Source organism: Musca domestica, unplaced genomic scaffold (assembly GCF_030504385.1).
Source record: "Musca domestica strain aabys unplaced genomic scaffold, Musca_domestica.polishedcontigs.V.1.1 47, whole genome shotgun sequence".
NCBI classification, from domain to species: domain Eukaryota; kingdom Metazoa; phylum Arthropoda; class Insecta; order Diptera; family Muscidae; genus Musca; species Musca domestica.
The window spans coordinates 3,727,579-3,744,557 of NW_026712338.1; the positions used below are offsets into that span (position 1 = coordinate 3,727,579).

The 16,979-nt window shown below is 34.2% G+C and overlaps 1 protein-coding gene across 1 annotated transcript; it reads right to left on the reverse strand.

The window, feature by feature from the left end:
- Positions 1–13,899: 13,899 nt before the first annotated feature.
- LOC131804632 (uncharacterized) lies at positions 13,900–16,411 on the reverse strand. Its single transcript, XM_059127684.1, has 7 exons — positions 15,876–16,411; positions 15,682–15,803; positions 15,484–15,624; positions 15,212–15,424; positions 14,790–15,140; positions 14,583–14,736; positions 13,900–13,910 (listed from the first exon to the last, which is right to left on the reverse strand). The coding sequence occupies exons 1-7, from the start codon at positions 16,177–16,179 to the stop codon at positions 13,900–13,902; spliced, it is 1,296 nt and encodes a 431-aa protein (XP_058983667.1). The 5' UTR covers positions 16,180–16,411.
- Between the last annotated feature and the right edge of the window lie 568 nt (positions 16,412–16,979).

Here is a 16,979-nt window from a genome sequence, read left to right on the forward strand (position 1 = left end):
AATTTTTCAATACATAAATATTGTGAGGAAAGTGTCAATTAAACAAAAAATAAGTAAAATAGTATCAGTCGGCTTTGCCGGCAGATGTAAACCCTCAGCATATGTTCGATTACTTAAATATATATTTTGACTGGGTTATAATTATTCATTGCATTGTATTCCTGTATGATATGATATAAATATTGAGACGTGCCAGGTTTGGACTATATCGACTACTTCCTTTCCTTTATATGAGATATCGCTGATTTATTTCGCAAGTTACGACAGATAAAATTATTGAAAATTGTTACCCACAACAGATCTTGTGTGAGCAAAAATAATTGAATGTGTGAAATGTAAAGAGAGTGTTGGAGCTTATTTCGCTATCTTTTGAGCTTGAACCCTATGTATGGAAGGTATCAGAAAAAATGTTCCCATCTCTTGTGTTGATGAAAATATTCCGATGTAGCATGTCTGAATAGAAACGGATGTTAATTTCGAGATTTATAAGCTTCATGGAAATTGAAAATTTTGAGCCTGAAGGAGTGGACCGATATATCCCATCTTCACATCATATCTTGAGTTAGTAGAAATAATGGGATGTCATGGCATAATTACAGAAGGTAGAACAAAGCTACCCCCTAAATACATTTTTTTCTTTTGGTGCCCTTATTCTGCCAACACACATATACAAATTTTGTGTATGTGTGTGGATTGTTTTGAATAAAAAATACAAAAATTCAAAATTATCTCAAATTTGGTTGCAAAATAAATGCACATTTTTGATGTGAATGGGTAAAAAATTGTATAATTTTGTGATAAAACTGTATTGTCCTACTATTTTAGATCAATATTGTGAAATAACCCCGAAATTCCATTCGAGTTTCGCGAGTTTTCCCCCAATATAATTAAAAAAAAAAAATAAAAATAAACAAATAAATTTTTAAAAGTCTATTTGACACTATAAGACTCCAGCACAGAGTTGCATTTTTCTACATTCTTTGAAATTGAGCAACCTTTCTTATTGAGCCATGATGGGATGTGTAAAATATAAAAATAATCTTATGCTTATTTCGGATTTTATAAACGTTTTAGTTATTCACAACTTTGAACCTTTGTGGGCAGGTACCAGAAGGAATGGTCCGATCTCTAACATCTATATAAGAAATAGAAATATTGAGATGCACCAAGTCTGAAAGGAAACGGATGTTAATTCCGCGTTTTAAGAGCTTCACGGATATTCATAATGTTGACCCTTTGTGGGACAGCAGACCTATTGTTAATAAAAATATTGAGATATGTGGAATTAGAAAATAATCGGACACATACATCATATTTTATAAGAGTTATAATTAATCAATATTTTGACACTTGAAGGAAATGTTCCGATATTATCCATTTTTGCCCCTGACCTAGCACTGACGCAAATGTTAGGATTTGCAAAGTTGGAGCAAAATCTGATTGTCCTTTCTGTGCAAAAAATATATATATTTTTTAAAAATTTCGACCTTTTGTGTGGTACCACAAGGAGTGGACCGATATTGTCCATCTCCTAACCCGATCTAAGTTTGACAAAAATATTACGATGACAAAAAATTACGACAAAATATCTACGGACAGACGGATATCGCTAGATCGTCTCCAAATGTTCTGAAACTGATTTCGTTCAAAGGAACCTAGGGTCTAAAACCGTTATTTCGACTAGGCACGTTTTGACCGTATCAAATGATATATAGCCTCTCTAGCCATATGGCTGAGGGTATAAAAAAATGTTTTCTTTTGTTCTTAGCCAATTTGAAATTACAAAACTCTAGCTTCAGGGTAGTGTTTTTATACCCTCCACCAAAAATAGTTTGTAACTCATCGAAATAATCATTTTAGACCCAACAAAGTATATATATTCTTGATCAGCGTAAAATTCTAAGACGATTTAGCCCTGTCCTTCCGTCTGTCCGTCTGTTGTAATCACGCTACAGTCTAAACGAATTAAGATAGGAAGCTAAAATTTTGCACAGATCTCTCTTTTGTCTGCAGGCAGGCCAAGTTCGAAGATGGGCTATATCGGTGCACGATATCGTATAGCCCCCATATAGCGGTACCCCCGATATTCGGTATTTTGATGATGTTAGCCACATTTTTCAATGGAATTGTCTGAAAATCCACACAAGTAGCTCCTTGTGGGTACTTTATACCTCGGCAGAGAATTATCTATATAGGTCCACAATATCGTATAGCCCCCATATAACGGTACCCCACGGTATTCGGTATCTTGATGATTTTAACCACATTTTTCAATGGAATTGTCTGAAATTACACAAAAGGAGTCCCTTGTGGGCATTTTATCCCCTCAAAAAGAATTGTCTATATAGGTCCACGGTATCGTATATCCCCCATATAACTGTACCCCCCCGATATTCGGTATTTTGATGATGTTAGCCACATTTTCCAATCGTATTATCTGAAAATCCACACACGGAGTTCTTTGTGAGCACTTTACCCCCTGAAACGGAATTGTCCATATAGGTCCACAATATCGTATATCTCCCATATAACGGTAATCCCCTATATTCGGTATTTTGATGATGTTAGCCACATTTTTCAATGGAATTATCTGAAAATCCACACAAGGAGTTCCTTGTGAGCACTTTACACCCAGACATAGATTTGTCTTTATAGGTCCACAATATCGTATATCCCCCCATATATCGGCACCTAATTAATTTTTTGAAAATGTTCTAATTCTTTCCAAATGGTGGAGGGTATTTAAAGTTCGGCCCGGCCGAACTTACTGCTTTTTTACTTGTTTCAAATATAATCAATCTGACCTACCTTGTTATCATTGTACCAAGCAGTTTTCAGATATAAAATTTGCTAAACATACCGCTCACACGAAGCCACAAACTTTAAATTTGTTTCAATCGTTTTGTACTCCATACAAAACAAAACCATAAACATCTCAGTGCCAGAAGTACACAAACAATACCATTACCTTAATGTACTTCGGCTGTGGGTTGTCGAACTGTATCGTTTGCGAACGAAACGCTGGGAAACATGTCCAAATGTTTGTGTGCGAAATGATGGCTGCTATATTTAGAGTTGTAATTCTACATTTGGTTTCGTTTCGTACTTCGAAACGACGCGGACGCGGGATCTTACACTTGGGCCATTATATATACAATTAATTGTTTTATTTTTTTTACAATAAATATGCAACACAATTTTTCATTTTTAAATCTAATCACAATAACGTATTTTGACAGAAAAATTGGTAATCTTATGCGAATTCAGATCTAATAAAGAAAAATACTAAAAATAAAAACTTATAATACAAAAACAAACTTTGCTGTGAAAAGATCTGCTAACAGAACTTGAGTCGAACTTGGAGAGTTTCTAGTGTTTAATTCGCATATGCTGATTCGCAATAATTCCGAAACAAGTAAAAAAGCAGTAAGTTCGGCCGGGCCGAACTTTGAATACCCTCCAACATTTGGAAAGAATTAGAAAATTGTCAAAAAAAAATTCAATAAAAATTCTTTTAAAATCTTTAAAATATCTAATATAGGAAGGTGCCGATATATGGGGGGATATACGATATTGTGGACCTATAAAGACAAATCTATGTCTGCGTGTAAAGTACTCACAAGGAACTCCATGTGTAGATTTTCAGGCAATACGATTGGAAAATGTGGCTAAAATCATCAAAATACCGAATATCGCTGGGTACCGTTATATGGGAGCTATACGTTATCGTTAACCTATATAGAGAATTCTCTGTCGGTGGGTAAAGTGCTCACAAAGAACCCCTTGTGTACAAAGAACCCCTTGTGACCATTCCGTTGAAAAATATGGCTAAAAACATCAAAATACCGAATATCGGGGGTACCGTTATATGAGGGCTATACAATATCGTGGATCTATATAGATAATTTTCTGCCGAGGTACCTATATGGACAATTCTCTGCCGAGGTATAAAGTACCCACAAGGAACTCCTTGTGTGGATTTTCAGACAATTCCGTTGAAAAATTTGGGTAAAATCATCAAAATACCGAATATCGGGGGGTACCGTTACATGGGGGCTACACGATATTGTGGAACTATATAGTTAATTCTCTGCCGAGGTATAAAGTACCCACAAGGAACTCCTTGTGTGGATTTTCAGACAATTCCGTTGAAAAATTTGGGTAAAATCATCAAAATACCGAATATCGGGGGGTACCGTTACATGGGGGCTATACGATATTGTGGACCTATATAGATAATTCTCTGCCGAGGTATAAAGTACCCACAAGGAACTCCTTGTGTGGATTTTCAGACAATTCCGTTGAAAAATGTGGGTAAAATCATCAAAATACCGAATATCGGGGGGTACCGTTACATGGGGGCTACACGATATTGTGGAACTATATAGTTAATTCTCTGCCGAGGTATAAAGTACCCACAAGGAACTCCTTGTGTGGATTTTCAGACAATTCCGTTGAAAAATTTGGGTAAAATCATCAAAATACCGAATATCGGGGGGTACCGTTACATGGGGGCTATACGATATTGTGGACCTATATAGATAATTCTCTGCCGAGGTATAAAGTACCCACAAGGAACTCCTTGTGTGGATTTTCAGACAATTCCGTTGAAAAATGTGGGTAAAATCATCAAAATACCGAATATCGGGGGGTACCGTTATATGGGGGCTATACGATATCGTGGACCTATATAGATAATTCTCTGCCGAGGTATAAAGTACCCACAAGGAACTCCTTGTGTGGATTTTCAGACAATTCCGTTGAAAAATGTGGGTAAAATCATCAAAATACCGAATATCGGGGGGTACCGTTACATGGGGGCTATACGATATCGTGGACCGATATAGCCCATCTTCGAACTTGACCTGCCTGCAGACAAAAGAGAGATCTGTGTTTAGCTTCCTATCTTAATTCGTTTAGACTGTAGCGTGATTACAACAGACGGACAGACGGACGGACAGGGCTAAATCGTCTTAGAATTTTACGCTGATCAAGAATATATATACTTTGTTGGGTCTAAAATGATTATTTCGATGAGTTACAAACGGAATGACAAAGTTAATATACCCTCCATACCTTTTTTGGTGGAGGGTATAATATATACTATTTTCCAGAGAACGGCCCATGGTAGAAGAATATAGGTAGACGCATCGACGCAGCTGCTGGGACAATGAACTGTCAAACCAATTTTGGAATTAAAAATGTTCAATGAAAAATTATTTAAATTTGTAAAAATTGTTGAAAAATGCATATCTTTACAACCCACGATTTGTGTCGTATAAGAAAACATATAAAAATCTACTTATATTTGAAAAGAAATTTAAAAAATTTTGACATATCAATGCTCCCAAGCGTTGATGCATCTACCTGTATTTTTCTACCATGGAACGGCCCTTGTAAGCCATCATCCATACCAAATATGCCTGATGAACCGCTTAAACAACGGCGAAACGCGTCGCATAGTGGCGAGTGTGTGATAGTGTCTATCTGGCTTTCCTTTTCACTGCAAATTTCAGATCATTAAGCTCGTCTCGAAAGAGAAACAAACACATAAATCATAAACATATGATCTTCGCCTTAACGAGGCAAAACTCAAAAAAAAAAAAAAAAATTAATATATCAAAAATATTTGATATACATTTTTAATTAAAAGTAAGTGTTTTGTAAATACACTATTAGATAGGCTTTCCGTTTAACCTGTTTATGGGCAATGTACAAAAAGGGTGTTTGCTCAGGCAATGTTGTGTGAGAAATTAAATAGTTATCTCATAAATAATAATGGAATAACGACATGAGAACGAATCAGTTGCAGTGGAATCGCCGCGTTATAGTGCCTTTACATACTAGATACTTACCCGTATCAACCTTAGTAATTGACTGATCACAGTCAATTTAACTTATGTTTCTCATCATGGGTCAATCAATAACAGAGTGTAGAATTTTTAGATTTAATGTCAAACTTTGTTTACATATTGTTGGTTATTTATTTTTTTACTCCATTTTCATCATATAAATAATAATTACATAAAAATTTAGCCTCAGCACAGTAATCATCTTTTGTTCTGTGATTTCAATCACAACAATGTATTTTGACATTAAATTTGGTAGTCAGATAGCTTCACCCATGGTAGATGCATCAACCGTTGGTAACATTGATATGCCAAAATTTTTAAAATGTTTTGTCAAAAATAAGTAGATTTTTATATGTTTTCTTATACGCGCGAATCGGAGGTTGTTATAATAATAAATTTTGGCAAATTTTAATAATTTTTCATTCAAAATTTTCAGTCACAAAATTGGTATGACAGTTCATTGTCTCAGCAGCCGTGTCGATGCGTCTACTTGTATTCTTCTACCATGCATGGTAAAATTAAGAAGGTACAACACAGTTTGGGATTATTATATACAGATTGCAATTATCGTCCGGCCCTCCCGAAAGTTTTCACGTGGGTAATGAAATGAAACCAACAATAAAAAAATGTTCCTGATTTTTCAGCCGTTATAAAGGTCACAAATAAAAACCAAAGGGCACGAAATCTCACATGAAGTTAGAGTCTAGGACAACGGGTAGAATTGACCACTACTTTTGTGTGAAAAATACCATAATTACTTACAGGCGATATCCGAAATACACAAAAGGTGAACTTCTGGTTTTTATACCCTACACCACAAGGTGGTCAGGGTATTATGTCTTTGTGCATTTGTTTGTAACAGGCAAAAGGAAACGAGATAGACCCATAGTTCCTTTTGATGATCTGCATAGAATCACTTTCTGAGTTGATTTATGCATGTCAGTCAGTCCGTCTGTCCTTCCGTCCGTCCGTCTGTCCATGTATTCTTGTGAACAAAATGCAGGTCGCATTTATTATCCGATTGAGATGAAATTTTGCAAACAACATTTGTTTGGCCCAAGGACGAACCCTATTGAAATTGGAGATAATCGGTAAAAAATTAGATATAGCTCCCATATATATCTTCGTCCGATTTGCCTTTTATTGTGCACCAAATGTGTAATATCAGCCCGAATAATATGGAATTTTGCACATACAACCAAATTAGGCCTGAAAATAAGTATGTCAAATTTTATCGAAATCGGTTCAGATATAGCTATAGCTCCCATATATATTGTTCATCCGATTTCTTATTTTTTTCCGCCGCAGCCGTAATATGCACTCTGTAACAACAATATTTGGGGAAATATATCAAATACAGCTCAGAAATACATTTGCTAAATTTTATCGAGATCGGTTCAGATTTGGATATAGCTCCCATATATAACTTCGTCCGATTTACCATTTATTGTGCACCAAACGTCTAATATTTGTCCAAATGGGATGGACTTTGGCACATACGACCGAATTTAGTCTTGAAGGTAGTATGCCAAATTTGGTGAAGATCGGTTCAGATATAGTTATAGCTCCCATATATATTGTTCATCCGATTTATTGTATTTGTTACCCACAGCCGTAATATGCACTCCGTAACAACGATATTCAGGGAAATATATCAAATATAGCTCAGAAATATCTTCGCCAAATTTTATCGAGATCGGTTCAGATTTGGATATAGTTCCCATATATATTTTTATCCGATTTCAAATTAATTTCGCGCCAAATGGGCAATACAAGTCCGAATTTAAAAGATACAAATGCTTTGGCATATTTAGTCCTTTGAATTTTTAATTATAATAATAATCATAACGTGTATGATTGAATTCTCCCATAAAAACTTTTAATTATTAAGTGGAGCTCAACTAAATTAGCAAAGTGGTGTAGGGTATCATAAAATCGGCCCCGCCCGACTTTAGGACTTTCTTTACTGGTTTTATGCTGATTTCGTTGACGAATTTAGACAGATATCGTAGACAAGCAAATCATATACATGAGTCTCAATTTGGAGATACAGAGAGGCCTCCTGCTTTTGGAGAAGATCGCAAACTATTTAGCGGTTCAAATAAACCAAAAACAGAAAAAAATTCCTGATCACACAATTGAAGCCAATCGACACGCCTAAGAAGATAATTAAGGCGAGGGAGGATTCTAGCATTTTGGATGACCATTAGCCTTTGCTTTCTTGTTTTTATACCCTCCACCATACATAGTATGGAGGATATATTAAGTTCGTCATTCCGTTTGTAACTCATCGAAATAATAATTTTAGAAATAATAATTCTTGATCAGCGTAAAATTCTAAGACGATTTAGCCGTCCGTCTGTTGTAATCACGCTACAAGCTAAATGAATTAAGATAGAAAGCTAATATTTTGCCCAGATTTCTCTTTTGTCTGCAGGCAGGTCAAGTTCGAAGATGGGCTATATCGGTCCACGATATCGTATAGCCCCCATATAACGGTACCCCCGATATTCGGTATTTTGATGATTTTAGCCACATTTTTCAATGTAATTGTCTGAAATTCCACACAAGGAGTTCTTTGTGAGTACTTTATCCCTTGGCTGAGATTTATCTATATAGGTCCACGATATCGTATAGCCCCCATATAACAGTCCTTAAGAATATAATTTTATAATTTATTTTTATGCCCTCCACCATACAATGGATGGCATATTAACTTTGTCATTCCGTTTGTAACTCCTCGAAGTACTCATGTCAGACCCAACAATGTATATATATTCTTGATCAGCGTAAAATTCTAAGTCGATTCAGCGATGTCCGTCTGTCTGTCTGTCCGTCTGTTGTAATCACGCTATCTTTCCAACGAATTGAGATGGAAAACTAAAATTTTGCACACATGTTTATTTTTCCAGTAGGCAGGTTAAGTTCGTAAATGGGCCATGTAGGTCCACGTTTTCATATAGCCCCCATATAACTGCACCTCCTGATATTCGGTATGTTGATGATTTTAGCGACATTATTAACCGGAATTATTTCAAATTTGGTAGTTGAAGTTCGTAATGGATACTACAGCCTACGACAAAAAATTGTTTATGCAGGTCCATGTCTTCGTATAGCCCCCATATAACGGTACCTCCCTATATTCGGTATTTTGACAATTTTAGGTACTATACCCACCGAAATGTTTTGAGATGTCGTATTTGAAGTTCGTAATGGATGCTACAGCCTGTGACAGAAAATTGTCTGTGATGTTCCAGGACTTCGCACAGCTCCGATAAAACGGTACCTCCCTATATACAATATTTTGATGATTTTAGCTACATTATTCACCGCTTATTTCAAGTTTCCAATTTGAATATGGTAGTGGCTTGTGACAAACAATGCCTATGCTAAAATGAATATGCAAAATATGGTTAAAATGTAAACTATACTTGAAATCGGGTTGTACCCTTATCCGGGGGTAATATATCATGACCTGCAAAAGCGATTTAAGGTATCTTGCATTTTGAGTTCTCATAGGACGGATTATTGTCATATGAAAGAAGTAGGTCCACGTAGGTCACTGACTTCATTTTTAATGTTATTCATTCAGAATCCAATATAAAAAAATATTCACTTCAATATAGTATGTCAAATTGAAAAAAATCACACCAGAAAGATTTGTCATTAACATTTTTATTGACATATTTTACTACGATTTTTTACCAGGGTACCATTCCAAAATTGTATGAATTGTAAAAATACGGCAAGCCATTCAACTTGTTCGAAGAGTTTTTACAACAAAAGTTTAAAGATCTTTATAAAGTTTGTCAATAGAATTTAAAATTCGATTCCATTGAATTTTCGATTTTTCTCTATTTTTTTCCCGATTTCATAATTTTTGCAATGAGATCTCTTTTTTGTGATTTTTTAGCGATTTTGAAAAGTAATTATCTTTTATGTTATTTCGATATTACCTATTCCGTTTCGCCACCACATAATTCGGTACTACATTTCAATGTAACTCTCCTTTAATTTCAGTTCTCAAGAAATCACGTCATTTAAATAAATTGGTATTAATATTCGAATACAGAAATAAAATATAAACAAGTTAAAAAGCAGTAAGTTCGGCCGGGTCGAACTTTGAATACCCTCCACAATTTAGAACGAATTTGGAAATTTAAAAAAAAATAAAATCCTTAAAAAATGCCGAATATAGCCGTTATATTGGGGTCTATATGACGTGAACCTATATAGGCATTGTTTGTCATAAGCCATTACCATATTCAAATTCGAAACTTAAAATAAACGGTGAATAATGTAGCTAAAATCATCAAAATATCGTATATAGGGAGGTACTGTTACATCGGAGCAGTGCGAAGACCTGGACCAGCATAGACAATTTTCTGTCACAGGCTATAGTATCCATTACTAACGTCCAATACGATATCTCAAACCATTTCGGTGGGTATTGTACATAAACTCGTCAAAATACCGAATATAGGGAGGTACCGTTATATGGGGGCTATACGAAGACCTGGACCTGCATAGACATTTTTCTGTCACAGACTGTAGTTCCCATTACGAACTCTAAATACGTAATTTAAAACAATTCTGGTGAATAATGACGCTAAAATCATCAAAATACCGAATTTTGGGAGGTACCGTTATATGGGGGCTATACGGAGACGTGGACCTGCCCAGATAATTTTCTGTCATAGGCTGTAATATCCACTTCGAACTTCAAATACCAAAGTTGAAACAATTTCGGTGAATAATGTCGCTAAAATAATCAAAATACCGAATATCGGGAGGTACCGTTATATGGGAGCTATATGAAAACGTGGACCTACATGGCCCATTTACGAACTTTACCAAAGACCTAAAATGGTAAAGACTAGACAAAATGCATTTTGAGCAAATTGTTTGTGTCTATAATACATAGAGTAACAGCTTATGCAGAGATATGTTATTATAAAAACCACAATTACAGAAAAGAATAACAAATAAAAATTTGAAAAATCCAAAATTTTTGTTTCAAAATTCTATTCCATGGACCTTTCCGAAAATGCACATTGCCTTAGCGGTTTAAATCAGTTAACATTGTTAACGATGTTGTTATGATATCGTAACAACAGAGGTATTTTCACAGGGTTACCATATCTTGACTCTGTCTTGTCCTATCTTTACACTTATATGTCTTTGACTTTACTAGAAAAATAAACACGTGTGCAAAATTTTAGCCTTCTATCTCAATTCGTTCGAAAGATAGCGTGATTACAACAGACAGACGGACATCGCTAAATCGACTTAGAATTTTACGCTGATCAAGAATATATATACACCCAGAGAAAAAATGACAACATCCGTGTATGAAATGACCACATCCGTGTATGATAGTGTATCAACCACGTTTGGTGTCAAAATGAGCACGCTGTTGTCATTTTGACACCGAGATTTTGGCAACGATTTCAACAACAGATGTGCATGAAATGAGCACATACGTGGTCATTTCGAGCACGCCCCGTTGTCAGATTGTCAACGCTTCGTTGTCAGATCGTCAACGCTTCGTTGTCAGATTGTCAACGCTCCGTTGTCGGATTGTCAACGCCCGTTGTCAGATTGAAATCAATGGTGGTCATTTTTTGATATCCGTTCCTTTTCCATTTTATACCCTTAGTAGAAGAAACGACATTTTTTGAAAAGTATTTTATTGAACGAAACCAATTACATAAATTCAATATAAATACATATTTGATTTAACAAAACAATTCGAATTACATATATTCAATGTATAGAAACAAATTAAATTAACTTAAATCTGAAATAAACTTTTCCATTATTCATAGGATATAAGTGAAATGGGTAAGTAATAAAATCTAAAATTGGTATTAAAAAAATTGTATCCTCATTCAGAGAACCAACTTCATACGATTGTAAATGGTAATCAAAGTTTTTAACTTTTACTTGGTTACATAAAATGTAAACATTTTCATTTTCAATTATTAAATGTTTAATTTTGAAAAGTTCAATTGCGGCATTATTTGTTGCTAAATAATAGTTTTTTTTATACCTAGTTCCCTTAAAAAAAATGTCATCAGACACTTTGCAATTTTGGTAATTTAAAACTGGCTTACTTTTTTTGTAACAATATTCCTCTTTTGCCAAATCTTCGATGGTATGCGTATTAATGATAACATTTGGTTCTAAGTTATCTTCGTGTTTTAATAAAAAATTGGAAAATTTCAATCCAGACTTAATAGATAATGAACGACAGGGATTTACTCTTGATGTAGTATTTCCTAAATAGGCTTTTGCTTCCTTGTGTTTAGCTTCGAATCTCATGCTCCAGAGATATTTAAGGGGACCACATTTTCGGATAGCTGTGGGATAGTGGACAAGAAAGTGGTGTTTCGGTTTTAACGAACCGTATAATGTTATATAAAGTGAATGGTGATCTCTAATTAATTCTTCCAATTTTATTAAATCGTCTTCTATATAACTTGGTCTTAAAAGTAAATCGATTATTTGTAATAATATTATAAAAACTTTCCAGTGATCGTTGGAGAAAGGAATTAAATCGCCTACCATTAAAGGTAAAAAATTAGTAAAACACATAGTTTCACTAGCTGTCATTTTTAAGTTATAGTTTTTCAATCTACATAAATCTAGTGGTCCAGATTTATTTCCCACTTCAATTTCTCCAAATTGGAATAAAGATTTTCTGCTGTTAATACAATCTAACGTAACAATATTTTCTTGAATCAGCCCGAGAATTACATTAGACATATCGTAGACACATATGCCCTCGAAAATGTCATGCATAATATCAAAACAAAAATTTTCAGTGACGTTAAAATTTGGTAAAGATTCGAAGATACACTTGTTTTTAATACCTGTTTCTTGAAAATTATTTTCCAATACATTTGAGTTGTAATTCTCTTGGTTTCTTAAACTATCTAAATGCTGAATTGCGTCGAATTGCATTTGGGACTTTTTTCTTCTACATACCCGGCAAAATCTTTTAGAGTTAAATGATTGCACGTAGCCTAAAATACTATTAACTGCTAAATTATCTCCAATAATTACACCTAAAATAAAATGCACCTTCTGAACACTTTGTTGAACACAAATTTCAACCCCTTCTTCTAGAATTTTTAACTCTTCTACAAGATTGTGAAATGAAACTTCATTTCCACGTTCTTTTAAATCCTTTGATGGTATAAACGCAGCAGTTAATATATAATCAAGTTTTGACAACAAGTGCTGTGGCATTGAAGGAAAGCTAATATAACAACCACATATGGAAAATGTATGGGTTCCAAGAGGATTATTAATTTGAAAATCATCCATGTAAAGGACATAGGGAATAACTAAATTGTACTGATATTTTAATAATTTAGTTTTATATAACTCACCGTTTGTAAAATTTTGTAAAACAGGTGAATTTAGGAATTTTTTGGAGTTTTCTAATGTCAAATCTAAGAGATTTGGAATTTTAAAAAGGGCACTTATCATGAATTTCAGTGGCATTATATAAATATTGGATAACTTTGGACCTAAACTGGGATTTCCGCTGATAACAATTTCCGAGACTTGATTGCTAATTACATAAACCTTTGGATCATCATAAAAGTTTAGTTCTTTTAAAATTTTTAAAAGTCTATATTCCGTTCTAGTTTCTTCGAAAGGATTTTTACAAAAGTTTAGTAAGTACCTTAAGTCTTCATAATTTGGATGATCAGTTATATATTTTTCAATTGTACATGAAATGGATGAAAGCAGAATTGAAACAGAATGTTGTATTTCTATAACATGATTTCTAGGCATATAGCTTTGACCATGTAATTGTAAAGACAGATATAAGGTTTTCTTTTTCAAAACATTTAAATCCTTTTCTATTGTATTGTTGTTAATAACAGTTTCACTGTTTGTATAATCATTTTCTTTTGATGATGACATTTCAACTGGCACATTAATGGCTTTAACCATTGGTGGAGCTTTTGTGTGATTCTTGTGAAGTTTTTCTAAATGAATTCTGAATGACGTAAATTTTGTAAATGTTTGCTTACAGTTGTCCTGAACGCATTGTACTTTTAAAAATTTAGTGGACATTAAATGGTCTGTTTTCAAATGAGCTATTAAAAGATTTGCCTTATCAAAATGCTTACGGCAACGAAAGCAAATATACATTTTGAATTGTACTTTAATTATTGTTGCAGAAATTAATAAGTGAAGTCAAATTAACTGATTTTATATCATATACAGTATTAATTTCATAAAAATATTTTTGGATAAAAATCCATGGAATTTGGCAGGCATTTGGATATTTTAAAGAAAGTGCATGAAAAATTTTAAAACATGTATCTAAACATTCGAGGAACGATTGAAATTTTAACAAATTGTGGTTAAAAAAAACATAAAAACCTTTTATATTGAAATCGGACAAACCCTCCACAATTATAAATGGCTGTATAGTTAATCCAGCATTGTAATACTTTTCAGTGACTGTATCAATTTGCCTTTTATAATCGTTAATTGTCGGTAGTCGCAGTACGAAACTTTCCTGCGAATCAGCTATTGTTACTTTTTTTCGTAATTTACCGTTTCCACATTTAAACCTAGCAGGTGATGGTAAAACTGAATTCAACAGTATTGCGTATATATAATCTTGAGCATCTGCAACCGAAATATAAAATAAATATTACTTTTAATGTTTATGATAAATCAGGAATTAAAATTTACCTATGCTGCTTGCCGTCAAAACATTTGCGAAGAGTTGTTTGCAATGTTCGTTATGAATATTTTTCCCATAATAATTGTAAATTTTTTTCTTAAATTGGTCCCATTTAGAAAGTAGAAGATTGCCTTTCTGTGGATACATAATATCGAAATCAATGTTGACCTAAAACGAAACATTAGTATCCATATACAAATAAATAGCTCATGGCTACTTACCAATTCTGAAGCTCTTGCATCGGACAACTTCGTCCATTCAAGGAGAAATGTATGGCTACTTAAATTTTTTATATCTCTTTGCCGTATGTTAAAAGATCTTTTCCATTTTTCGCAGATCGATCCCCAATCATTACATTCTCTTAGTAAGGAAGCTTTCAATGAATTTTCAACTGATTCATCAATTTCGGGAACATCTTTGTTACAAAAATTAGGAGATGTGTGAGTTGCTGCTTTGCTTGTGCTAGGCTCGGAAATCAAAAGCTTTATTCTTTTGGACTTCTTGTTTCTATACTTGGCATAAAGTTTTCCGCTTGCGTTGTTCTTTCCTTTTCTTGAAATGTAATAATAATCCTAAAAATAAAGACATATTATAAGTTAAGAAACTACATAATCAGATACGTTGTTTATATTGTTAATCTTACCCTCATTTCGTTTTCAAGAGGAAAAACGGAACAAATTTCATCCAATATGCGCATATAGTCTTGAGTGTAAAGAGTAACATTGTTGGTTAAAATATCTTCAATAATTATATTAATTATATCATCTCTTTGCTCGTCACTTAATTTCTTATTAACGCTACTACATTCAAGCGCTAGTTTCCCCTTCGAGGTATGTGTTAACAATTCCGTTAGATCCTATATTAAATAAAAAAACTACATTAACTATGCTTACACAAATATTACTCTTACCTTACCTCTGACAAAATTCCTTTGGCTTTTGAGCAGTTCGAACCTGTAGTGTCGGGAGTACCAGGAGTACTTGCAGGTGTCTCGTTGCGTTTCCACCATTCACCTATTTTAGATGGAACTGACATAGTTTCGTCATCAATCCCGAGCTATTGTTATGACAATATTAATACTGAGTTCAACTCTGTAAAACAAATAATACGTACCTTTCGTTTTTTCCAAGCAAAGAGCTTTTCTCTGAATTCAACACGCAGTCCCAATGGTGGCACTGCTTCCTTTAAATCTTCTTTTTTCAAGTACTGCAAGCTGCGAAATGTTACATGTGATGCTAAAAGAACAAAAAAGAAAATTCTTTGTTAATTACACTGATTAACTGAAAAATTCATTTTTATTTACTTACCTTTTAATTGTTCAAAAAGCGACTCCATATTTATTCCTTTTAAGAACTCCCTTAACATATAATCGTCCTCATTGTTTTCCGCATCTTGACTGCTGCAATGGTTTGTATCGCGAACCACAACAATATTGCCATCGATTTCTAACAACTCACCAATGATATTTTGAGGATCTTGCGAATTATTATTCATTTTCAATAAATTTTTTGCACAATGCGTCCTTTCTCTTTCAATAACACGGAAAAAATGGTAAATATGCAGCCGATTGCACACGAGTAAAAAAAATGACAACGGTGGTGCATGATTCATACACGGTAGTTGCTAAAATGGCAACGATCGTGTACGATTCATGCACGTCGGTGTACAAAGTAACAACGGTGGTGCATCATTATGCAGGTGGTGGTGCATAATTCATACACGACCGGTGTCATATTGACAACGACCGTGTGTGAATCATGCACCACCGTTGTCATTTTTTACTCGTGTGTAATCGGCTGCAATTACCAATATTACAAATGGACAAATTAAGCACGGCTGTTGTTGGTACCGAAAGTTGACCACGTCTCGGTGTCAATTTGAGCACGTTCGTGCACAATTCACCAACAGCCGTTGTTGAAAAATATAACAACGGGTCGTTGCGAAAATGACAACATACGTGCTTGATTTCGCAACGGGATTTTTCCCTCAGTGTACTTTGTTGGGTCTGACATGAGTATTTCGAGGAGTTACAAAAGTATGAAAACACTACAAATGTACATTCGAAAAAAGTAAGTCAAAATGGAAAAAAATCATGCTAAATTAAACATTACGATTGTACATTTCAAAAGTCAGAATGAAAATGTTCAAATTTCAAATTTCTATGCGATTTTTTTGGATTTTATCCTTTTCGGCCAAGAGACAATTCCGAATTTGTACGAATCGTTAAAATCAGTCCAGCGGTTCATAAGTTATAAGCGTAGTAACTAACACAACTTTATTTTATATATATATATATATATAGATAGACTAGCTGGCCCGGTCCGCGTTGCCGGCCCGTAGTTTTTGCTTATTATATCCTCCACCATGGAAGGATGGAAAGGAGGGTATATTAACTTTTTCATTCCGTTTGT

Bases quoted from the DNA above. Each gene is read 5' to 3' on its own strand.
- LOC131804632 (XM_059127684.1), bottom strand. From the start codon at position 16,179: ATGAATCATGCACCACCGTTGTCATTTTTTTTACTCGTGTGCAATCGG. The intron at 15,804-15,875 runs GTAAGTAAATAA...TTGTTCTTTTAG, and splicing joins GCTTTTTGAACAATTAAAAG to CATCACATGTAACATTTCGC. The intron at 15,141-15,211 runs GTAAGATTAACA...CTTTATTTTTAG, and splicing joins CTCTTGAAAACGAAATGAGG to GATTATTATTACATTTCAAG.